The sequence below is a fragment of the Melospiza georgiana genome, chromosome 18 (assembly GCF_028018845.1).
Source record: "Melospiza georgiana isolate bMelGeo1 chromosome 18, bMelGeo1.pri, whole genome shotgun sequence".
Lineage (NCBI taxonomy): Eukaryota > Metazoa > Chordata > Aves > Passeriformes > Passerellidae > Melospiza > Melospiza georgiana.
This window is the reverse complement of record NC_080447.1, coordinates 10,208,357-10,233,811: the sequence shown is the minus strand read 5'-3', so window position 1 is coordinate 10,233,811 and position 25,455 is coordinate 10,208,357. Positions and strand designations below refer to the sequence as shown.

General features: G+C 45.3%; 1 protein-coding gene across 1 annotated transcript; it reads right to left on the bottom strand.

The window, feature by feature from the left end:
* Positions 1-5,162: 5,162 nt before the first annotated feature.
* Positions 5,163-20,913, bottom strand: TMEM233 (transmembrane protein 233). The gene is made up of 3 exons (XM_058037032.1): positions 20,691-20,913; positions 12,931-13,065; positions 5,163-7,307 (listed from the first exon to the last, which is right to left on the bottom strand). The coding sequence occupies exons 1-3, from the start codon at positions 20,877-20,879 to the stop codon at positions 7,296-7,298; spliced, it is 336 nt and encodes a 111-aa protein (XP_057893015.1). The 5' UTR covers positions 20,880-20,913; the 3' UTR covers positions 5,163-7,295.
* Positions 20,914-25,455: the final 4,542 nt, after the last annotated feature.

Genomic DNA, 25,455 nt, shown 5'->3' with positions numbered 1-25,455 from the left:
GTGCTCCATGGGGGGCTCCATGGGGTGCCCCAGGGCAGGCTCCATAGTCAGCCCCAGGCCAGGCTACCCCCGCGCCTCCTCAGCCCCCACTGCTGCCGGGCACGGCTCCGTGCCCGCCCCGGGAGCCGCTGTGCCCCGGGCAGTGCCTGAGGGCGGTGTTGGAGCCTCGGGCAATGGTGTGTACCTGAGGGCGGTCAGAGCACGCTGGCACAGTCAGCTCTGGCGTCTGAGGAGGTACAGATGGAAGGCCAAGTCCTTAAATGATAAATGTTTCCCAACTGAAATGACACTGATACATTTCTCAAAGCATTCCCCACTCACACTGTCTGGTTTTACCCTTGGCTTTCCCCCCAGCTGTTACTGGTTTTTTACCCTTGGCTTTTCCCCCAGCTGTTACTGGTTTTTTATTCCCCTTTCCTCACTGCTACAGTGCTGAGGCCTGCAGGTGTGTCACCCTTCTCTTTACAGGTAAATTGCTTTTTTGACATTACAAGTAGAAGCAACCTGCACAGAGACAGAAGGACTCCTACCAAATGGAAGCATCCACACACTGCCGGGATGGCTGTGCCAGTGCAGCGCTGGCTCCCACTGTGTTTCGGGGTACAGCTGCTCCCTTTTTGCCCCTGGGGTCGAACACCCTGCCCAGGACAGGCTGCCAGGGGCTGCCAGGGTAGTGTGTGCAAGCAGCTCTTCCCCAGCCCTGCACACAGCCCCTGCTGTAAAATGCAGCTGCTGTTACTTTGGCATTTCACACATTTAGTGCTCCTGAATTCTTGTCTCCAACCCCAATTGTTTTGTTCTCCCCAGTTTTCTTGGCCAGCACTGTTTGCAGCACAGGGTACCCCTTGTCTTGCCCATCATTTGCCCATCCAGGACCATTGTGATGATCTGCACAGCAGCCACATAGACCCACTACAGGCCACAGTACCTTCATCTGGGGCCTGGCCTTTGCAATGATTTTTGTTTTTCTAGGAACCACAGAGTGGTAACAAACTGCAGGGTAAGGCCTGCTAGCAGATCATGAGGCTGTGGTAACTACTCTGTGGTAGGTACAAGCATTCATTTTAAAGTCTGGTGTTAAAATGTGATGGTTCCCCCTTCCATGGTGATGAACCATCCGTGGTGTGCTCCATGCCAAAAGCTCTGGGAGCTGCTGGCCTGTGGACAGGACAGAGGCCATGGACAAGGCATCTCAGCCTCACTGTTCCTTCTCCCTGTTTTCCCTGTGTCTGCTCTCTTTCAGGACTGGTTCTTGTCTCTCCTCACCCTGAAAGGTGGGTGTAGCACACTCCTGGAGCACTCAGCTGTAACTCACTCTGTCAGGTGCTGCTCCCTGAGAGGGCTGGATGACATCCCACCATTAACACCTAAATCATCCCCCACCTCCTCACACACGTCTGTGTGCACGTCCTTGCGTTCACTGGAGTGTTGTTTTCTCCCCTCAGCCTGAGTGGGAGCCCCATTCCCTCACAGCTGTTGGTGCAGGAGATGTGGGAAGTGAGGGATTAGCTAAAGACAAGCCACAGGCCCTGGCAGAGCTCAGCCTCCCACTGATTCTCTGGAGCCCTGGAGTTCTGCTCCTCTCTTTAACAGCATCTGTGACTTTTGCCTCCTTTTATGCTCTGCAGCCTGAAGGGCATAAAAACTCCCCCTGTTCCACCCCATCTGAACCAGCCTCCACATTCCAAAGGAAGACTACAAAATACCTTTTCTACCTCTGCCCCTGTTGGGGTAAAAGGAGCAGGGGAAAACACAAGTGACTAATTCTGAATAAGAAATTCCCTTAAAAAAACAAACAAAATATCCCCAAAACAAACAAACAAACAAACAAACAAACAAACAAACCCCAATTTCTCTTTCAGACTGTTCACAGCCCATAAAACAAGATAACAGTAATGATGAAATGTTTCATCTGGCATCATGACTGTGCCACAACACCTCCTAGGACAATGTGAAGTTTTAAAAGCAGAGGCTTGTAAAAGACTTGCAGGATATGAAGACCTCTGTGGTCTCTGTTAGTTGCCATGTCAGTAGCCACAAGCAAAGCTCAGGTCTTTTTTCCTCCCCTCACACCTACCTTTTTTAGCAAACATGAGCTAGACCTGGGCTGACTATTAAATCTTCTTAGTCAGAAGTTAATTTTAAGGCAGTTTGGTTCTTGGCTCTTAAAATGACGAGACTCAGCAGAGCTGGTCAAGGTTCTGGGAATCATTACAGAGCACTTTGGGTGCTGTACAGGCTGAGGGGTCAAGTGAAGTGACATCTTTGCTACTGAGTCACTCTACCCCCTTGGAGATATCACTTACCATTCCTCTCTATCAGCTGACTCATTTTAAAAGAGAGGAAGGACCAAAGAGGAGAGGTGTGAGGTCAGGACAGACCTGTGTTAGGGGAATGCATGTCTTGGATTAGATGGAGTGAAGAGTGACATTACAAGCTTTTCAGGCCCAGAAGTCAGGGATGGCACTCACCAAACACCATGCTCTAGGCCAGAATCTCTCATTTTCACTATTTAGATTATCTCTCTTGTTAATTGATTAAAATCAAAAGGCAATTAAGCCTCCACTCAATACTGGTTGAAAAGTGAACGTGAGGCTGCCACAGCTCACCATGACCACAGAGCCTGCTTTGGTCTGGATACTTCACTTCCAGTGGAGTTTCCCCTTCTCTTACCTCAGAGTAGGTGTCAAAAAAGAATTGCCTTCAGCCTCATGCTGTGCAGTTCAAAGTCCTGAAGAATCCATTGAAATCTGGCAAAGTTCTTTTCCCTTGACATGATGCAAGCTTATTTAGCCAGAGAGAAGTCACTGCAAGTGGTGTGGAAGCTGACTCAGCCCTCCAGCGAGAGATGACAAACGCAGAGGAGCCATCCTCAGACGTGAGCTGGGAGATCAGATTCACACATGCCATAAATCACATTATAAAGGACACATGAGCAAGTGCTTCTTGCAGCTTGAGTGCTGTGGGGAGTGAGCTGTGTGGGAGCAGAACAGAACTTACCCAGAGTTCCAGACAGGGTAAATTTCTTGCTGTCTTGGAGTCCCAAATTTATTCCTCCATCTTTGCAATGGCTGATTGATGTTTGCAGGCCCCCTCCTCCTTTTAGGTCCCTTGTGGGTTTAGCCCCCTTAGGCTGGCAGGGAGTGCAGCAGAGGAGGTTGGGCAGCCTCCTTAGAGGCTCAGTCCCCTCTCAGGGACACGTGTCCTGCTGAGCTGCAGAACTTTCTGCTGTGCTTGGAAATGGAAAACTGGGAGTGCACAGAAGAAATCCCTCACACACCACTGCATCCCTCCTCTGCTCCCCCACTGCACACCTCCTGAGACCTGCTAAATCAAAATGAGATTGGAGGGGGAGGATTGTAAGAGGAAGCCAACATTTAGGTAGTTTTTGAGCCTGAAGGTGCGGCCTGTGGAGACTGAGGGCTGTCTCAGAAAGGTGGGGGTCAGGCAGCAGCCCTGCAGAGCCCTGAGGGCTCCAGCCTTGCCTGGAGCTATCTCCTACAAAGCCAGGGTAGGTTCCACATCTGTTCAAGGTTTGGTGATATGGACTCCACCTTCCACAAAGGCTCCTGAGCAGCTGTCAGGTAACCAGGATGCTTCTAACCAGCTTGGCCCCCATCAATCCAGTGACTTTTCCTTGTATTTAGATCTTACTGGCCTTTGGGAATTCAACCCTTCAACTCTTCTTGCATGTGTGCACACACAAACACACAAAGTAAAAACTAAGGGGGGAGATGACTCCATCTTCCCCCTTCTGAGGCAATCAGAAATAAATAACTGGCAGATCAAGTTAGGGTGCAGGAGAGGAAATGAGCCTAGAGAGAGATGTTTGCCCACTGTTTCAGCAGAGGCACCTGAACAGATGCTGAGAGTGAAGGACACTGTGGCAGCAAACAGATACAACCTATTTCCAGGCTGAGAAGCAGAACACACTGTGAGCACATATCCAAAGATAGAGGTCCAAAAGCTACAACTTCTGGAACCTCACCACTCCTGGATCCTGGCTGCAACCACATAAATTGAAGAGCCAGTGCTGATCTTCAGGGGAAGGCTGTAAACCCCTGGCTGTGCCTGCAGGAAGGCACCCCAAGAATTTAATTTCATATTATCCCCGAGATAATTTGTTTTTTGTGCAATCTGAAGAAACTTACACCACGTTTTGAGTGTCTGGCTGACCCCCTTCATACAGCAGCAAAGAACCCCCACTTATATTTAGAAGCCTCTTCTAGGATTACATATCAAGATACGTGCACTGGGCTGTTTTGCAGAATGCAGCTGCCTTGTAAGAAGCCAAAGGTGCCAACATGATCCAGGAGCTGAGGCCAGCAATTTCAAATTGCCATCTGTCTCTGCCTGTAATATGTGCAGGAAAGAAAAGGGAGCTGCACTTGAGGCATTTAGTTGGTGCCTTCAGTGTGCGAGGACACTGTGTCCAAAAAATGGAAGCCTGAAGCAGCTTTGCAGAAGGAAGACTCTGTTCATGCACCCAGGACACAGATGTTGAGTTGAAATACATCTTACTGCTTCCCACCTCTCTCTGTTTCATCAAATAACATCATTCAGCACATATATAATATAACAGGGGCTTTTTCCTACCAAATAAGGAGGGTCCAATGCAGAATAATGGATCAAATCCAAATCTAGATGTGTGACAATGAATTTCAGAGATAATGGAATTTGTATACATGCCCCTCTAAATATGGAGCAGGCACAAATTCCTCAGTCAGACACCTGCATTCTGCCTTCCACATCCTCTGCTGGCACTAGGGCCTTGCTGATTTGGGCACTAAAATGTCATTTATGCTCCCTGTGTTTGCTGCCTGCTTTGGGATGTCTCTGCCATCCTGAACATGCCAGAACAATGTGGTTGTCCAAGGATCAGACCTCTTTCCAGCACAAGCTGCACTTCCCAAACATGGTTGAAAATTTATGTAAACATAAATAAATGAAGAGAACCAATACCAATACATTAGTAAAGCAAAAATAAGATTACCTATGACACAGAAGCACTAAGGACATTAGAGGAATTGCTGCATTCTCTCCTCTCTGTCACATTAAGTGGTTTAATATAAAGCCTTTATTTTTATACCAATCAATAGCACTGTAAGGTACCAACATTTATCTTCAGAAGCACTGAAGGTACAATGGCTCAATTCTCAATTGTATTAAGAGTGAGACTTCAAAGATATTTATGAGGAACAAGATACAAGTTAGATTTCCAGTATGGTTTTCAAAAGCTTCTGAACAAGTCGGGTGCCTAGCTCCTATTGATCTCAACCCTTGTCAGGCTGTTTAAAAGATACTTCAAGTTGCCTATCCCTATCCTCTGGTGCCCACACAACTTTGGAAACCTCCTTTTGCTGTGATTCACCTCATTCTGAAACTGTCCAAGGGCTTAGAAAAAGGGATATTACTCTTTCCAATAGAAGAGGCAACAAAACTTAGGAAAAGACACTTCCCACATACCAGAATAGACATGAATTAAAAGTAATTTTATTCCACTTGTCAATGACATTTCTATAATATCTGATAATAAGGCAAGCTACTAAAAGTCCCACAAGACATATCAGACCATTAAAATAGTATTCAAAAACCAAAGAGGAGTTCACAGAACAGCCAATTCTTGGGATCATCAAAATCAGTGGCAAGATTCCCATGTGGACAAATCTGATCAGTGTAAATGTTTAATAAATCAGCTGACTTCACCAGTGTTTGTGAAGTTTAATACGGCAGCAATTAAGGAGAGGTAATGCTTCACTGACTTCAATGAAAAACAGAATTTGGCAGGAAGGAAAGCGAAAAAGCACATTGAAAATATAATATCAAGGCACAAAAAATACATGCTACTTCCAGGCATATGCTTTAACAGGTAAAGGTTTCTGGGAGGATTTTTTTTTCGTTTTTAATAGGCTGTTGAACTCCTGACAGATGATTCTTGTCTCACCTGCACCTGCAGAACTCCCTGGATTTCTGGGCAGTCACTCCAGGTTGATGTTGGTGCAGGGAGAGGGAGTGGAAGTTGGCACAGCTCTCTTGAAGGTGTGGTAATAAAGCAGAGCAGCAGCTGCTGAGGGTGCAGCCACATCTTAATGCTCACCAGAGCTCACTCCTTTTAACACAGAATATTTGTGTGACAAAACAATTGTATTCTGTGAAACAGCTAATGAAAACAGCTGTCCCATGCTAGATTTTCACAAGGTATCAAGAAACTGCAGTAATTTAGAGGCCATCAATTCTGGAACCTGAGGCTGCTTGCTGAGTAGTGTCTAAGGATCAGGAAGTGTGTCTGTAACTAGGCAGAGGTGCACAAGTCTGTGCATCTCTAACTGCAGTGATACACAGACCAGTCATAGAGATGAGAGGATGAGCCAAACAAAACCCACATGAACAAAGCAGAACACAATGAAACTATGTGCCTTGCTGGAAGCACAACAACGAAGGGATGAAGGACATCTGTTTAAAAAGAAGATCTTTTGTCAGATAAAAAAATAGGAACTTTTTACATACGTGAGGTTTAAAGAGGAAAATATGATCAGTGCAAATTTAATGCGGGACAGGAGCTAAGTCAAGGGAGTGCAACAATGAAAGACAACAAAACAAAAATAAATTATTAAGAAAAACATGGATGCAATGGAACAAGAGTCTCTCTTAATAATCAAGTGATTGAAATCGGTCCCAGGTGTTTAAAAATCCAAGGTAAAGTTCTAAAAGCTGAGGATGACAAAAGAAAGCAGCTGCTGAGTCAGAGTGCGCCCACGGCATTATAAAATCACAGAGCAGGGTAAAATCACAAACCCATGGGTACAGTTGTGTCATGTTGAGACTATTTTAAAGTAATGGACAAATCCTTAATGGCCTGATCCAAAATCTGCCAGAAGTAACAGGAGTTCTCCTACTAGCTTCAGTGGGCTGTGCATCAGATCTTACACTGTGCACCATAAACAGTCTGGATATGTTGGCTTTGTCTGGCTGGGGTCAGCCAGGGAACATCACAGATCCAGCATACATTCCATGGAAAAGAGAAGGAAAAGGGATTTTGTTTTAGGGCAAGATCTCATTATACATTAGGGTAAAAGAAAAAATACTGCTTTATACTGAGATGTCTTATAAATAAATAGTTTTGAAAACCTGGTCACGCCATGCTGATTAACTAACTGGGCTATCAGTTCATTCACCAGCAACATGCCTCTGCAGACGTGTAGGGTCAGAGCTAACAGTCTGGAATGGCTTCCATCTCTTCTTTTTCCCCCTCCAGAGGTTTACATGTTGATATCATCCAAGTGCAGTCCTGGTCTTCAGATAGCATGCTGCAAGGACACAGAAATATGTGTGTTTAAAGGAGGAGAAGACAGAGAGTTTGCCCTGTGAGTTTAAATTATTAATTCTACAGATCTAATGGATACATTATGCCACATTAGTGGTACTTATTCTCTTAACAAACATCCCTCTAGACTAGCAGCTCAATACAGTTTTGAGTCAAAGAGCTGAGTTTCTAATGGCATTGGTCATCTGTCAATCCGAACTGAATTTTTAAACTGGGTTACCTGAATCAATGCAAATCAGGGCCTTCCATTCCAGGAAATGGGCTCTCACTTGACAAAGATTCATGAGGTCAACAGCATCTCTGCTTCCTTGGAGTGGTACATAAAGCAGTCAGACAAGAACAACCCTCCAGCAGTGGAGAACTTGGTAAATCCCACAGTAACACTCAACATGCTGGGAAACCTGTCCTGTGCATGTGCACTAGGAGAGCAAAGATCTGAGGAGTTCCCTCAAATTCCTGTGTAGGGGAAAGCTCTCAGACAATAGCCATGGATGCCCTGAAATATCCCTGGATTCTGGGTTCTGCTGGAGTCTGAGGGATCTCCTCATCAGGCAGATACAGTCTAGCAGCTCCTCAAGGAGGGATTTGGGACTCAAGGCGCTGCCCAGTAAATATATCCTGCAGACAGCATTGATGACTTTGCTGACTGTCTCTTGGATGCTACTCATGGCTCCACTGGGTAGAATCCATTGTGGGAACATCTCCTCTGTGCACAGATGAAACAGCTCTTTCTGGACCAGGACTTTTCATGTGGTTTGCTAAGGAAGTCAGGCTGATGTAACCACACTGTCTGTGCACCTGCACACTGTGCCACTACTCAGCCTTCCAGCTGAGGGAGCAAACACTTTGAGAAACAGGTAGAGGCCTTTAGGCTCCTATGTTTTCACAAATCCAGTGAAACACGGTAAGGATCAAGGAAATAACCAGTATGTGCCCTTGCCACAGAAAAGCAGCAGTATGAGCTCCCTGGCTGGATGGACACCAAGAATTATAGAGCAGGAATGCCCTGACTTCAGGCTTGGAGCTCTATCCCTTACTGGCAGGCCAGTCCCTGCAGCACAAGACCCTGACTCGTTTATTTTTATGGTAAGGTGCAGAGGACAGGATGGCCAGTGTAAAGATCTGGAGGCTGGCTGAGTAATCCCTGTCCTCGTGCTGGTCTTCAGCTTGTCCTGTCTCTGAAAGACAGGCAGTCACTGAGTGGAATGCCTGCAAGGCTCCTGAGAGCTTCAGGAACAGGACAGCACAGATACTAAAAATAAACTTGCACTCCTTTTCCTCCTGAAGAATTATTTCTAAGTCAGTGAGGAAACTGTATGTGTACATCTGTCACAGCTGCACAGTCTAAACACTTCTCCTTTTCCTCCTACCTGGAATTACCAGTGCTGCATTACTGCACATGAGCTTGATTTAAAACCCTTCTGATTCTGAGCAGTGCAAGCTGGTGCTTTCCTCACAGCCTGGCTGGCTCTGTGTTCCTTGGAAGCCATGCTGACAGGTGGCATTTCTGTGGCTTCCCTGGGGTGAAGTTCTAAATCAAGTGAGATTAAAGAAGGGGTCAGAAGTTCAGGCTCCTCTACGAAAGCACTGAAATACCATAATGGTTTGCATAAAATTCCAAACTCACAGCGTTTTGGCTTCCTTCCTCAGAGCAAAACTGTTGCTGTCTCAGTCTACTGGAGTTTTTACTTCTCTCTAACACCTCTCACTCACCCTCCACATTTCTGCTTGGCTCACTCCTACTTGTCCAGACTGCAGAAGTCCACAAGAGAGGAGCACAGAAGATGTGGGCTGTATATGAAATGCCTCGTGGCTCAGCTGGGTGGCAAAACTCATGTGAGCAGCACTGCAAAGTGTCACTCAGACACTAGAGGTGGTCTAGTAATGTGCTGTGAGGAGCTGACTATTGTTCTGAACTACTCACATGGCAGCATGAAGTAGAACATGACGTGTTTAGATACATTTAAGAATAGGGTTTGGGATATCTAGGATCTCCTTCACTTAAGTAAGGAGGATCCAGCCCAGGCTCTTGTTTCCCTGAACCCTGCCAGCAGAACTCAAATGTAATCCAAGGGTGTCTCATGTCAGCAAAACCCAAACCAAAACAGAATTTGGAATCTGCTTCAAAAACGTTGGTGCTGCTCTGAAAACAGATTGTAAATGACTTGAGAGCCCTCACTGACTGTCAAGATCACCACCTTTTGCTGAACAAAATGCCCACAGGTGGGAAGGCTGACTGCAAGCCTGTGCAAGTCTGGGGAAAGGTTTCTGAGAGGAGCATGAGAGAACAGGGGCACTGGGTGGGAGCAAACAGGGTATGGCACACACAGGCTGTGGCACACAGCCCTGCCCTGCTCCAGGTCACGGTGCTGTCCCCTCAGGGAAGGCAAATACATCCCATTTCTCACTGCAGTCCTTGATGGACAACATGCCTGAGGCACACATGCAGGGCCAGACTGTGGTGACACAAATGCCAGCTAAAGTTACATCTGAGCAAGCCCTGGAAATGTAACTCAGCCCTCGGGACTGGCAAGGCAGGGGCACAGGGGAAGCTGACAGGGGAGAGTAAAAGCAAATGGGGAAGAGTAAGGATAAATTTGGCCCAGTGTGGAATGAGGCCCAGCCCTGATCTCACACACAGCACAGCTCTGCACTCAGAGTCCTCAGCAGGATGAGGGACATGCCACTTCACACTGATCAGGACACACAAGTTTCATTGCTGGGCTGTCAGCTCCAGTGATGCGAGTGATGGCTTCCCCTTGCCTACATTTGGGGCTGCAGATCATAGATGGTTCCCAAGTGTTGGGTGGGCCCTGCTCCAGGATATAAATATGTATCACTACATATCTTAATATATGGTAGCTAAAGATAACATGCCAGTGTTTGAGACAAATCAGGCTCTCTGAGGCAGCAGGAGAAGCCCCAAGCTGACTTAGCTCTGAGTAAATCCTCAAAATGAGAAGTCAAGGCTGTTTCTTCCCTGCAGTAGATGTGTAGGTGTTGGCTGCTGTTACTCCTGTGCTACTGCTGCTCTGTGACTGAACCAACCAGGGAAGGCACATGAGGACACTTGGAAGTGGGGGTTTGCTGAAAAGTGAAAGGGTCTTCCTCTTCCCAAGTCTGGCACTATTATTGGGAGTACATTTGGGAGTATTATTGGTGGTATAAAATCATTGTTTGCTCAAAGCAGGAATTTCCTGCTCTTCCTCTCTCTGCAGCTTCTACCATTTCTGCCCTCAGCACACCTGACTAGATATTTTTCTCCTGGCTGAGGCATGTGGAGTTGTTTTGAAGGAGGCTTCAGAGCCAGCTGAGCCTGACTCAAGTTCCTGTATCTATAAGAAAAGTTGTGTAACAATTGATGGAGATTCCCCCCTGCCAGCCTGACTTGGATGTCTCACTTTTGTTGCCTCTCAGAGGCTGGATGTTGTGGAAGAAAACTTGAGTTCTCAGTACACTTAGCATCTTTGATGCTGGCAGCAGTATCTCCCCAAGGTAATTTGCAGTGAGATTTGTTATCCCTTGAAGACCAAAAGAAGCCACAAGGAATGTCAGCAGAAAGAACTGGGTACGGTGGTATCTGATTAATTTCAAGTGGATAAAGTACAGGAATTAATCTTGGAAGGGTCAAGCTTTTCATACATACTGCTAAAGTCTAACTTCCAGGAAAAATGCATGTGTAGGTCATGGAAACATTAAATCTGTGCTTAATGGTGATCAAATAAATCTGCCATATTATTGTATCAAGGCTATTTTGTGCTACCTTACTAATATTGAAACATATATTAAAGTTAGCATAGAATTAATTTACAATCACTCCAGCAGAGTGGCTGTCAGTAAATGATCATGAGAAAGGCACAAATGGGTGTGAGGTCACTGAATGGAGTGTGAAAAGCCATTCACAGCAGTGGAATGTCAGACTAAGACAATTTAGTATAAAGTAAAAAGGTCCAAGAGTAAGGCAACAGAGGGGACCCAGGTAAGCATGGAGAGTGGAAAGACCAGCTGGGTGCTTCTGTTCACTCATTTTTACATCAAAAGATTGTTGTTGCTATCGAATCCTTTCCTAGAAGCAAAGGCTCTTTGGAGGGTGACAAGTGAGAGGGAGAAGGGGAGCAGTGAAGAGGCTGGAAGGGTAAGAGAGCAGAGTGAATCCAGTGAACCTGAACTCCTCACAAAAGTCATGGTACCATTTGGCCAAGGAAGCTCTGTGGAAACTATGTACAGAAATTAATATCCCAGCAGTGTTCTGAGGGTTCCCAGGCACCTTCTACCCAACAGAGAGTTTTCTCTTAAAAAAAAAAACAAAAACTCCCAGAACCAAAATCAAATTAAAAAGTCCTCAAAGGAAAAACAAAGTTGTAATATACTGGTTTACTGTGAATGCTGTGAATGCCTGGTCACTGTGAATGCTTCTGGCCAGTGCTGTCTGCCACTCCTCACACTGCCCTTCCCTCCCCTACTTTGAAAAAATAACTGAGCTGCTCTCCTTGCCTGAGAAATGATGAGTAAGGAGGTGGAATTTACTGCTGCTGTCAATTACAAAACTTGGCACCCCCAGCCTGAAGAGCCTTGGGTTTGAATCTGCCAGCGCTGAATGAGCTGAACACAAGCTGAACCAAGACTCCTGCTTGCAAAATGCACAGAAAATTAATGAATGCACAGGACACTTAGAGTCTGAAACAACATCTAATAATGCCCCACAGAGCTGGACCCCCTGTCCAGTAACTTCCCTGCAGCTCAATATGTTGTATTTCAATTTTTGTATGAAAATGCTGTACACGTTTAACCAGTTACTGCATTCCACTCCTCAGAGATGTCTTCATTTCAGTGGTAAATGGGCTGTTCTCTGTTTATAGCTTATGCATAAGTTTGTGCAGTGCACTGAAATGCCCTCCAACCAAACCAGCCAATAATAAATTCATTTAAATTGGTTATTTTAATGGGAAGTGCACAGTACTGTGGAGAAAAGAACACATTGTTGCACAACCTTAAGAAAGATTATCAATACCCTCAATTGCTTTTGTTCTCTTTTCCAGTAATCCATTTGGGTAACCCCAGAGATTCATTTGTTTGTTTCTATTATTGCAGGTGAGGGAGGACAATAACACAGCATAGAGAGTGAAGGGCCTTACCCCACAGAGACACAAGTCAGAATGACATTTTTGATCACTTTTGATATAGTTCTGGTCATCTATTTTACTGTCAAACAGTAGAGCAGTAACTGACTGTTGTCTCCTCCTTGCAGAGCTAAAAGATCTGTTGGCCAGACCATGAGACTGAAAATTATCACCTGGGGACTCTGTTACCTGAAATTTAAAGATCTCAGGTCACTTGGTCTGAAAGGTGGTGAAGCTGAGGAGGAGAAAACCCAAAACCAACTGGCCAAAATAGCAAAAACATATTGGAGCTGCAAGAGCTTCTAGAAAACCACCTGCTGCCAAGACAGAGCCGCTTGTGTTTAACCACAGACAACAGAATTTTCTAAGGTGTTGAATACAATAAAATCCTTTTGGAAAGCATACATGCATCCCTAGATAGACAAAGAGAGGTGGCTGTGGCAGCCCTCAGTGCCTGGAGGGAGGGCTGTGGGAGCCCTTGCTCACCGTGGTGAAGTGAACCGCGCAGTAGATGCCGATGATGATGAGGCCGATGATGATGGAGGCCACGGCCACCCAGAGCGCGTTGCGACCCAGCCGCTTGGAGCCTTCTATGTCCCCCTGGTTGTAACTGTTCAGGGCCTGCAGGGGGCAAACAGGGAATCACACTCGGCCCTTCAAACACAAACCTGTTGGCAAAGCAGCACGGCAGCGCTGAACCAACAGAACCAATCAATGTCCGCTGTCAGGGTAAGCAGGGAGTCCAGTTTTCTGTTCCACTCATTTTCTGTTGGAATGTTGGGGGACACAGGACAGATGATGGACTTTGGACCTGGTAAACATAAGAGATTTGATAACAGGATGCTTTGGCAAAAGCAAACAGAACTTTGAAAATTAGACCTGGATTGCAAGAAGATGAAATCAAACGGTTTACCAGAAAAAGAAAATCCCATTAAACTCTGCAAGCAGGAGATGCTGTTATACGCATAAGTTTGTGTATGTGATTTTAACCTAAACATTGTAGTACACATTACTAGTCTCCCTGAAATAGTATATAAGCATTTGTATCCCACAATAAAATTGAATTCTGATCACCAAGTCAGTCTCCCCATCTCTCTCCATTGCTGACAATTTTCAGTACCTTTCATTGAAGCTACAGCTCTTTTTTGTTTGTTTGTTTGTTTTGTGGTTTGTTTGTTTTTTGTTCAGTGGTGGGGCTTTGTTTATATGATACACACCTGTCACTGTAATATTTTCTGAAAAATTCCCTTGCCCAGGATTCTTCTCCTGGGAAGGTGAGATGCCTCAGAGAAAAAAGAAAACAATAATTATCTGATTTGCTTCTCCTGTGTTTTGCTGCTTTGGAATGTGGTTGGAGATTGTTTATCCAATATGTGAATTGTTTTAACTTAATGGCTAATCACAGCCAGCTGTGTTGAGGCTCTGGAGAGAGTGTCAAGTTTTTCATTAGTATCTTCTAGCCTTCTGTAAATATCCTCTCTATATCCTTTAGTTTAGTTTAGTATAGTATTTTAATATAATATAATATAATATAATATCATAAAATAATAAATTAGCCTTCTAAGAACATGAAGTCAGATTCATCTTTCCTCCCAATGATGTGGGACCCAAAAAATACCACACACACCAGCATAAAAGCTGTCAAACTAACATCAACCCATTTGCATAAACCAGTGGCTTTTATCTTTGGAAATAATTTTGTAGTATATGGGAATTATTATTTGGCCACTTCACTAGCAGTGAGATAAATTCTTATGCTTTACAAGATATAAGCATAAAAAAGAGCATAAACAGGCTGCATTTTTAGAGAAAGTCTCAGCAAAACTTTAAAAGGCTTACTAATTACCTATTTTTCCAATATTTTACTTTTCCAAACAAAGTTTGAAGAATTAATGGGTAGTTTGCTAGTGGTGGGAAAAATACAAACTGAAAAAATATAGGGCATCTGAACAAAACATCTGAGTGCCATCATCATGGGCTAGAAGTTGTGTTCCTTTGCATTCTGGAAGACACTGATAATTATGATCATAGACACTGATAATTATGATCATATCCATCCTGAGGTGTGCATCAGCTATCCCTATATTATCTCAAGAGACTCGAGTTTCTCTCTACCAACCCATGGCTTAGCAGATGCTGTACATTCATTACATGCTCAGATTGCAATGTGTGGTAGGACCACTCTGACCCTCTACACTTCTGTGAGACAGACTGTAGGATTTTCTGAATTAATTTTTGGTTTAACCAAACCATTTCTAAAGGAAAAGATTCAGTGAACCACACAAAGTGCTGCAGCATATGAGTCTAAACACAGTTTGTAGAATTTTTTCCCAAGAATGATATGCTATCAAAGCATTAAAAAGGGCATTATTCCTAAGAATTCTTTTGTAAAATCATGAGAGTTTGAGTTCATAAGCCATAACACTGAGTCCAGATTTCTAGATCAGATTTCACTATTGAACTCAGCATACTTCCTCAGGGAATCAGATTAGTCACAACATGGTTTTTAGTATCTTGTATATATTTCAGGAGGTATCAGAGAAATGGGAAGAGTAGGGGGAGAGATATGGGGACCTAATCAAATTAACTGCTCTCTGGACTAGAGAATTCAGATTGTCTCTAGAAAACAACTGTATGAGGTATCACCAAGTGCCAAAATGAAAGTGCTTCAGCTATAAATCACTTTTTGCAGCAAACAGAACAACAGAGTGAAGAGCTGAGACTGTGGAGGGCAGGAAAGGGATGAAGTTCAGAGCACACCAAGCACTGCTGTGCAGCCATTTCTCCCAAGCAGGAAAGCAATGAGGGGCATGATGTGTGTGCTGTGTCAATTAGTGAGCACGCAGAGCTAATGGGCTGGGTGCACCCGTGGTGTCAGCACTGCAGGAGCTTCAGCCCAGCCCAGACAGTCCCAAAGCAACACAGCCTGCGTTCCTAGAACTGCATCTCAAGGATAAGTGCAGGTACTTATTCTCTGGAGCCTACAAAAGGCTGAGATGCTGATGCACTCATGTCCTTAAAGAGAGCACTGATACATTTCTTCCCTTCCTGGAAGCCCACATGCCTAAACATTTCTCTGGTTTGTGTCCCCAAAGAATATCACTAAAACCTCTGCTCTGCTGTCAGATTTCATTGAGGTTGGAAAGCACGTAATGGGGAAAGAGGGAAGAGATGGAAATGAGAGATGGACACGAGCACATGGTCAGACAGGACAGTGCCAGCCCCGATCGTGCTACAAAGGGGCTGGCACTGTCCTGTCACCAAAGCCACTCCACTGTCCCCAGCAGACCTGGCTGCAGAAGAGCTTTCTCCAAGTACATTTGGAAAGGTCTTTAAAAGGATTATGAGGAGAAACACAGCTCAGCTGGCCTTGAGCAGACTGACCTCCTCCTGTGTGTGCCAACACCCACCAACGCCACTGTGGCTGCAGGGAGAAACACAGAGAAGCAGCACAGACACCCTGGCCCTGACTCTGTGCTCGCCTCTTATCAAAGCACTCCCCTTGCACGGCATCTGCAGGGGGTTCTGCAGACACCATCGACTCAGCTCCCCAGCTTGTGGTCTCAAAAGTGAGACAGAGTTGTAAGCAAGACCTGACAGCATCAGCTTGCAGTTCTGGGCCATTTTACTAATGTATTTAGGAAGTCTGGAAAATGTCCATGTGATTTCTGCAGGTACTGCATAAATAATTCACCATACAAACTTTAATAAATAATGCCATTTTAATATAAATCCACGATGAAGAGGAGGAAAGCAACATTAATGATAAAGAATAGGATTTGGGAGAGTCAGGAAGGAGACCAAAGTTTCTCTATGAAGAGGTTTAAATTAAATGAAATAACTTAGAAAGCATTCAATAAAAAAATAAGAGGTTTGAGGGAGTGGTTGGGGTCTGATGTAAAGCTTTCTGAAATTCATTACTTCCATCTTCTTCAAAGGGCTCCTGGTCAAGTTTCCAGTTTTCAATATTAGACAGAGATAACAACAACTGTTAAAGCTTTAACTGTTACATCTATTTATTTCCAAGGGCTTGGCAATATATTGAGAACACAGCATCTGTATGAGGCATTTGGTCTGTCCAACTTTTAAAACAAATTTCAGCCCTTTTCAGCCTAACACCATATGATTTCTCAGGTTTCTGCTACCTCACTGGCTATGAAGTCATAATGTAAATTAAAGCCACAGTTCTGCAGCTGTTTATTTACTTGAGTAATCTCAGTGACTTCACCAGGTTCACACACATCTATTTATAAAACATTCTCAGTTCAACAATAAAGTGACTTAAACTCATGTGAACAGAAATGGTCTGAATTAGCTATAAAATATTAATCCCTTTTTATGTGTATTTCTTGTTCCACACCCCCAGAACACTGATCATGGGAAAACCATGAAAGAACACTGAGATACTTCAGAAATCCTCCTCTACTTTTGTTACAGATCTGGGCAGAGCAGACTGAGGTTCTCTGATCAGCATTTTCTAGGCTCTGTAAGGCAGGCTGGGTGAACCTTAATTGGCTGTGCCTGGAAAGGAGACACTCTCTAGTTCAGAGCTAAGGAAGAACCAGACCTGCTGACTCAGGGTGAGTGCTCACTGTAGGAACAGCTCCCAGGGAAACACAAAGGAGAGGGGGTGCTTGGGGAGCAGTTCAGAACAGGCAGGTGCTGAGCAGGGGAGTGAAAGGGGAGCTGGCTCTGCAGGGTGCTGCTGAGGAAAAACAAAAACCTTCCAGTTTGCAAAGGCAGGGCCATGCAAAAATGCCTTAACAGCAGCTGCTGAGCCCTGCTGTTTAATATTCCTGAATATTAAATATGCTGTTTAATATTCCTGAAGTGAGTTCAGGCTGTCCCATATGGTGTTAGATGTTCAGGTACCTACAAGCTACCTAACAAGGGGTGTATAAATAATAAACTCTGCAAGCAAACTTTCTAAATACAGAAACATTGGTCACTGCTGGTCACTGAGCTGGCCACAGCCAACACACTGCACATGGCTCCTTAGGATCCCAATTAAAAGAGGTGAGAAAGCAAGGTCCATCCTTTCCTGTCCCCACAGCTTCCACCACCCTCTAATTTGTTGTCTCTGCTTAGGGAAACCAATATAAAGACAAGGCATCTGAATCCCACAGCAACAAATGCAGACAAAGAACTTGTTACTATCAGAGGCAGATGAGCCAAGATTGTCACAGCTTGACCACATATGTTGTTTGAAGCATGGAAATGATTAAATAAAAATGTGTCAACAGCAAGAGGGAGTTTGGAGCAAAAATCAGTGAGAAATAGCTTTGGAGAGACTGTTTGGAGGTTGTTACAAATGTAAAGCCCTATGGAATTACAGAACTAGTCTGACATCCCTCAGGTGAGAGATCTCTGCAATGAAGACAGCTGAAGGGGGGCAACGAGAAGGGCCAACAAAACGTGTTCAATTGTCAGACCTCAGTGCTGGCATTGAAAATATCTGATTCATTTCCCAGAGTTATTCCACAGCCCCCCTCTAGCTTTGACCCCATGAGCCAGACACAGCCAGTCCACCCAGCCAGGTCTCAGGCACAGCTGGCAGCTCACTGAGAGCTCTTTGGGCTCACCACTGCAGAGAAGGAGCCAAAGAGCTCAGTGACACAGTGCCCAGCCCCACACCAGAGAAATCTCCTGAGCCACAGAAGCCTCCTGACCTGGTCCTGCCCCCAAACTCTTGCCTGTGGTTATTACACTTGTATGGGAAAGAGGAGGGCAGAGCTGAGGGAGGTGTCCCTGGGGCTGACTGAGCCAACTGATGGCAGAGCAGTGTGACACAGCTGCTGGAAGCAACAAGGAGCAGAAATGATGGCATCTGGGGCTGCACAAGGCTATTGAGAGCAGTGATCCTACAGCCAGGAGTCTTGGGGAAAACAGAACTCCATTTGCCAGAAATGCTGAGCAGTGCTCACCCTGCAAGTGGCCAGGGGTGCTCTTGTAATGCCAATATAGCAACACAGTGATGGCAATAATGCCCTTTCTACCAGCTCTCCTCTGACCCCTGCCATGAGAAACAGGTAAGGAGCAAGGAAAGTTATTATTGCAATAAGGAGAACTTGCAAAAGGTTTATTCTAAAAATAAAGTAAAGGAGGTAAGATCTGTAACGGTGAGGTTTGAGCCTCCAAAGGTGAGAAAGGAGTGAGGAAACCAGTGCTGGAGTTGTAAATGGGGCAGCAGAAGAGACAGAAGAGACTGAAGACAAATCTGTCACTTATTTTGGGGGTGTGTTAGAGCCCAGACTCTACTTTTAGAGTGAAAACATTGTCTGAATTTAGAACAGTTAAGGAGGGCATGACACAGGTACACAGGGTGCTGAACCATGCCCCCTCTAGAAGCCAGTAGGTCTTTTCCCTTTAGGTCCATTTTATGAAGTGGAAATTTGTAGAAAATACGCTTTTGAGGGTCTTTAAATCTGACCCAGAGTCTCAGGTAAGCTCTGCAGACCGTAAAGGTGTCTTCTGTAAGAAAAGAAAATAACCCACCCTTGTATCTCAGTGTTAACCCTTAGCAGCTCCAGCTGAGAAAGGGAGGGAGGTGCAGATCCCAGCAGAAGTGGAAATAAAACCAGCCCAGGCTAAAATGCAGAACCTGCAGCTGAAGATAATGCAGCAGTTACAGGTTGCAGCTTGGAAAGGCAGGGGGGTCAGGCTGTGGAAAAGAAGTTGGACATGCTATTTTTATAGAAAAGGAGAGGTTTTAGGTAGGATGTGTTGAAACAGAAGCTATTCCCAGACAGGGGAGGTCACTGGTCTGGTTTTTGTTTCCCCTGTAAGGGAGTGGGCAGCTGAGACCTGCACAGGCTGTTCAGCATTCAGGAAGTGCTCTTCCCACCCTGGTTCCTTCAAACCCCCTGGTAACAGCTACTGATGCCTGACTCCAGAAGCCTGCATGAACTTCAACCAGGCTGGGGGTGGAGATTTCTCCATATGGGCTGCAAAAATCTTTAGAGGCCAAATTCTGTCCTTGACAGTTAACTTCTGTACAGCCCCAGCACCTTGATGAAAGCAGTGTCACAGGGAACAGACGCTCCCAGCCCCAGATCATCAGCTCTCATTACTTTATATAGCACACTATCCATGGACAGAAAGGATGCTGAGTACCAGCAGAACCAAACCTTCCCAAAATAAGGAAAAAAGCATACAGTATAGTTCAGGTAACAACAAAGGAAATAAACGCAGAAGGAAGAAAATTAAAAAAAAAAAAAAAAAAAAAAAAAAAGAAGAAAGAAAGAAACAAGACAGCTAATTCTTAACCACAAAAAAAAAAAAAAAAAAAAAAAGGCAAAAGAAAAAAAAAACCAAAAACCAAACCAAAACAAAAAACCACACAAACCCCCAAAAACTTAAACAATGGCTTTAGAATAGTAGTTTTCAAACTTCAGCAATGTGATTTCTCATCAATCTTTACTCATCACTCTTTACAAGAGTGTGTTTTGGGATATTTTAGACATAGTTAGCTATTCTTATACTTAATTGCAAAAAGAAATAACTACATTTTTACTTACCTTCTCAGCTTGGCTGTCAGAGAAAAGGATGAAAATACACAACATGTTTTAAACCTTTTTCAGCTCCTAAACAACAGAAATACATTGCAGTGTTACTGATAACACCGATCATGTATATGACAAGAAAACTCTGGATCTGACTCTGCAACTTTTAACTCAGAGAAGGAGATTCTGTTCCAACAATCCTTTGGAAGTTAAGGGGATTGCTGGTTTATTAAGGACAACGTGTATCAATTTCAGACTGTAGGAGTGAGGCTGTTCTCTCAGTGTGTTTGATACTCAATTTACACGGGCAATTGCCAACAACCTACAATCGTTATCATCATCTGTATTATTCTAACAAATAGTATCAAAGAGCCTGTTTACTGGAAAAAAGGCACTCCTATTATATTTGATTAGCTAAAGCAGAAACCAAATCTGATTTCTGTTCTCCAGCTGACACTTTCACACAGATACTCTGTCCAGTTCAGCGTGCGCCTTAGTTGATGCAACAAACCCCGCTAACTGGAATAAACCCGCCGCCTGACAATGCGAACTTGTTGGAAGCTGCCTTTCACTCCACGCTTTCCATCGCTGCTGGGATGGCTCGGCGGTCCCCCTGCCCGCGGATGCTCCCAGGCTCGCTGCCTCGCCCGGTGTCCGCAGGCTCCGGGACAAGCGGCTCCGGGGCGGCTGATGCCCCTGTCCCTGCCGGGGCCGCTCGGAGCCCGAGCCGGAGGTGCTACTCACCATGACGGCGAACACGAAGGCGACGATGTTGACGGGATAGGCGGGACAGAAGCAGGAGAGGATGCTGAGGAGCAGGTAGTTCTTGGGCCGCGGCGGCGGCGGCTCGTCGGGCAGCTCATCCTCGATGTTGGTCTCGGGGCTGTTCTCCAGAGCCCGCTTGATGTCGGCGCCGGCGGGGAGCGCGGACATGGGGCTGCGCTGCGGCGGGCGGGCGGCGCGGAAAGCCCAGCGCTCCGGGCAGGCGGGACCGAGCGGCGCCGAGCCAAGGGAGCCGCCCCGGGCCGGGGCCGGGGCCGGGCGGGGCGGGGGGGCTGCGGCGGGGCCCTGCGAGCACGGGCTGCGGTGATGGGAGAGCGCCCGGCCCGACGCCGCCCGCCCGCCCGCCCGCCCGCCGAGGCTCCCAGCGCCCCGGCCCCGGGAGCGCCCCCGGGCAGCGAAACCCGCGCCTGCTCCGGCCCCTGGGGAACAACTTCTGCTGCTGCAGCCAAAGGGCTTGAGCCGAGTTCGCACAGCCCCCGGCAGAACCGCGCCGCGCTCTTAAACTCGCGGTCCCAAGTGCCCGAGCCGCTTCAGCAAGCGGGGAAAAGCCCGCAAAGCCATTTCCTCGCACCTGGACTGAATTTGCCGTCTCAGCCTCTTGCTGAACTTAGCCAAAGCGTTGAAGAGCAGCAGAAACTAACGAATTTAAAACATTAGGGTCATTTTTTTAGCAAATTATTCCGTTATTACTGAACATGACATCTGTAAGGTGAAACCTACTGTGGGGAAGCCTGAAAGAGAGCCAGGAAATCAGTATTATCTCTAAAACAACATATGGGGGAAAAACCCCCAAAATAAATAGATCTTTATTTACCCCAAGTAAACCATTATGAAAATAGATCTTTATTTACCCCAAGTAAACCATTATGGAAATAGATCTTTATTTACCCCAAGTAAATAAAGATCTATTTCCATAATGGTTTTCAATTTAGTGAGGAGTGACACGGCAGCCTACACTGAGAAAGGAACAGGCTGTTTATGCTATGTGGTCCTAGAAAAATCTTCACACCTGTATCAGCAAATTAGAGACTTTTGGTCAGATGAAGGCTGAAGTTGGGATTTTGCTCTCACTGGCTCGTCCTGAGAGCATTTCATTAATTAAAGTTTTAAAAAATAGTAAGGTGTGCTTACAGCTTTATGAATGAGAGACTTTTATCCCTGGGAGTTTTGCAATAGACTTGAATGGAGCCACCGTTTCCCTGTTCTGGATGTTATCCTACAACATGTGACACAGTAGAGACTTTTATAAGGAATAAAGGTGCAGTGTTTTCACTTTCATAGGCATTAATCGTCTCTCAGCTGCATGCCTGGAATATAACACAGAGTGAGAATCTGCTGATCTATCAAAATGTCAAAAGAAAAGACGGTACATCTTTGGGAAAGAGTAAGAAAGACCAGCTCCCATCTGCTTGCCAACGTAGCCATTAATGCTCAGGCACAAGCTCTGTGCAGCTGTAAACTCTCTGATCTGTTTGTTCTCAGGGGACTTTAAACACAGTCACCAGACAAGTGCAGGAAAAACAACTCACATCACACCACACAATTACTGCTGGGGCTGATTTCAGTAGGGATGGAGTCCATATCCTCTGCCAGGGATCAGCATCTTCCGGGCCCCTCAAGCCTTTAATCCAGGGGCACACTTTCAGGACCCATTGCAATGGCTTCGAATGGTTTGAGCTTGAGTTTGCCTGCTGGTGGTTGAAACACAGTTAATAAGAATTTGTTATCTCATGACTGTGAAAATCCAGCTGCTTAGGGCAGTTTGAGCCATTCAAGGTGGACATAAACAAGGACAGCAAACAGCTGTGGCAAATCAATTCTAAGGAGAAGGCAAAGGTGTGTGCAGAGATCAGCCAGAGAAACATGACCCTGGGCTGTGAGGAAAAGATGTAGATTCTTCCTGTTTAACACCAGACATCGAGTTTTAGTGCTTTTCCAGGGGACCTCCAAGAGAGTGATCCAGAGACTGGCAGAGTCACCAGTGACATCAACAACCTGTGTTAAATCTTCCTCTGAGGACAATGAAGTGCAGGTGGAATCTGGGCTCCGTTAAGCTGGGCCGTGTGAATCCCTTCCCAGGTCTCTCAAAGTCACAGGTCTAACAGTAGAACCTGGTGTTTCTTGTGTGTTTCTAGAAACCGTAAAGTTTAATTGTTCAAACGAGGCTGCTAACAGATGCTAATGGATTGCAGAGAAAGCAGGAGATAGGAAGTGGTGAGATATTCAGGGCCAATTTGTGCTAATGAGAGCTCATTAAGAGGTTCTTGAGATAAAGGTTCTGTCAGGAGGCAGTTAGTGTGGCTGAATTTAGTGGTTTGTGTAGAAGATGGGTTAAAATCCAAGAACTGTGTCCTGTTAGGACGAGACTGATTAAATTTTAAACGGCACTGACTTGTAGCCACTTACCGAGGTGTGGAGAAGGAAGGAGGTCCTCAGCCAACATTTTGGGTTCTCAGGCTGCAGAGGGAGGGCAGTTCCAGCCCCTGGAGAGGCTGTAACCTCAGAGGAGAGAACCGCTGTGCTGGGATGGCTCGGCAGCTGTGAAAGTGATTTAAGAACGTGGCCTGAGAGTTTTAAGATATACATGAACAATCATAAAAATAGCCTTCCAAGGGAATGAGTCAGAGTACCCAATATTGCTGCTTACAGCCTTGCACTTCATGCTGAAACTTGAAAGAGAAACTGATCGCTCTGCACAGAGCAGCAATTTTTTCCAGGGATATGAGTAAGGCAAGATCATGGATAAATTGCTTATCACGATGGGCAAAGCAGATGGGCCAGAGACATGACAGTTGCAAAATGGTTTTTTTGTAAAGGTCTCCTGATTTCAGATGCTGTGGCTTCCCAGCAGGATTTCTTGTACGGTGGAATATGGTCTCTCCACATTTTGCTGTATTCCTGGCTGGGAGGACTCTTCACAAAGGCATGTTCACAGCCCAGAGTGCCCCTGCAGAGAAGTTCCAGTGTCTGCACACAAGTCCACATAAACACCAAAAATGGCAGTTTAATGCCCAGGGGTTCTTTGGGGCTAACATGTATGTCCAGACACGAAACAGTAACAGCCAAAGGGCACATCAGGCTCCAAGCTGAGTTCTACTTACCTGAAAAAAAAAGTACTCTCACCATCTTCCAACATTAGCCATGCTTTGTCTTCCTGAGAGAACAGAGAGCCTCCCTGCCTTCAAAGGGAAGAAAAAAATATAAACTGGAAATGAAGTAAGTCAGTGCCTAAAATTCTCATAGTGCATCCATTGCACAGTAATTTAAAGTTGTTATCTACTTCATCACAGTATCTCATGATAGTAAGATCCATTTTGGAGGAAAGCCCGTGGGGTTTGAAATATGCATACACAGCAGGGCTGTTCCTTCTGTCACATAGCTCAATATAACTTCCCCTTACCCAAAAGGGGATCACCTGGTTGGATGGAGGCCTCCCATATTCCAAAAAGTAGTATTTTGGCTTGGTTTAATAAGTCCTTCTACAGAAACATTCGGCAGGGGAGCCGTGGAAAACCTACCCACCCTTCTCTTTTCAAAGACAAATCTGTATCCAGTCATTCTTGTCCTGCCAGAATGTGGGGGAGTGTGGGAACCTCCCTTCTCTGCTGCCCATCCTCAGGACTGCCAGGCCCCTCAGCAGCACTTCCCAAACTCAGGGACTGTGGCTATCAAGGAGCACAGCCAGAGCTGCAATTTTGGTTCTTGGTGCTGTGAGGTTGGAGGGAAATCTGTGCCACCCCAGGAGCCACTGGAGAGAAATGGCAGAAATGGCTCCCTGTCTGTCCCCAGGCAGCCACCACTGTCTCCAGCTTTTCCTCTCCTGCTAAATCAGTTCTTTCCTTGGTACATTCTGTACATTTTGGTGCCCAAATTTGCTTTGCACTGATAGGTCTTTGCTTGGAAGCCTCTATTTATAGTGAACTGAGGTGAACTGTCTTTAACTTCTGCCTGAACTTCAGCTGCAGAAAACATTCCATCCCACCCTCCTTTTTCTTCCCCTGAGGTATTAAACACAAATACCTTCACAATTTGGCTTGTTAAAGTTTTGTTTACTGGCAGACTTTGGAAAATAGCCACTATGCCTTTGGTTTTAGGTGTTTTAGCTGCTCTTCAGGCGATGATATTGTTTGTAAAGGGAAGCTTGTAGATAGAAGCATTTTGCTCAGACATGTTGAGAGCACTAAACTGAAGCATGAGGAGAAATGAAAAGGAAGAGGTTTGGGAGGCTGCTTAAACTACTTCTCATTTGATAATTCCAAATGATTATATGAATCAAATTGCTTGTCAACACTATGCAAAGGAAACAGCTCCTTGTTCCTGCTCTTGATGTGGACAGAGTTTAATATGTGGCATAATAAGCAGTGGAAGCTGTAATGACTGGAAGGATGCACATTCCTTTCCTTAAAAATTATGGATCAGGACTGGTTTTGCTGTTGTATTTCTGTGTTACTGACTCAGCAGTGGCTGTGGGGCTCTACCCTGTACACTGATGCTCTAACAGGTATTGTGAGATAAATACTTTTCCTAGTTTAAACCAAACTTTGCAATTTTACCCTCGCAGCTGCAGATTCCCCTTTTTCATTGTGGGCCACAGCTGAGGGCTGTGGCTTTGGAAACACCAAAGATTTGTCATGAGCTGTTAACTATGCTAAATTATTCATGGCAAATAAATATGTGACCAGTGAAATGTTCAGATAAAAATGAAAGTTACCTTCACAGTCTGAGA

What these genes read in the sequence shown, in the direction of transcription:
- TMEM233 (XM_058037032.1), bottom strand. Translation starts at nt 20,879, where the DNA reads ATGTCCGCGCTCCCCGCCGGCGCCGACATCAAGCGGGCTCTGGAGAAC. An exon ending in CCTTCGTGTTCGCCGTCATG is followed by an intron (nt 13,066 to 20,690) that starts GTGAGTAGCACC and finishes TGCCCCCTGCAG; the next exon opens with GCCCTGAACAGTTACAACCA.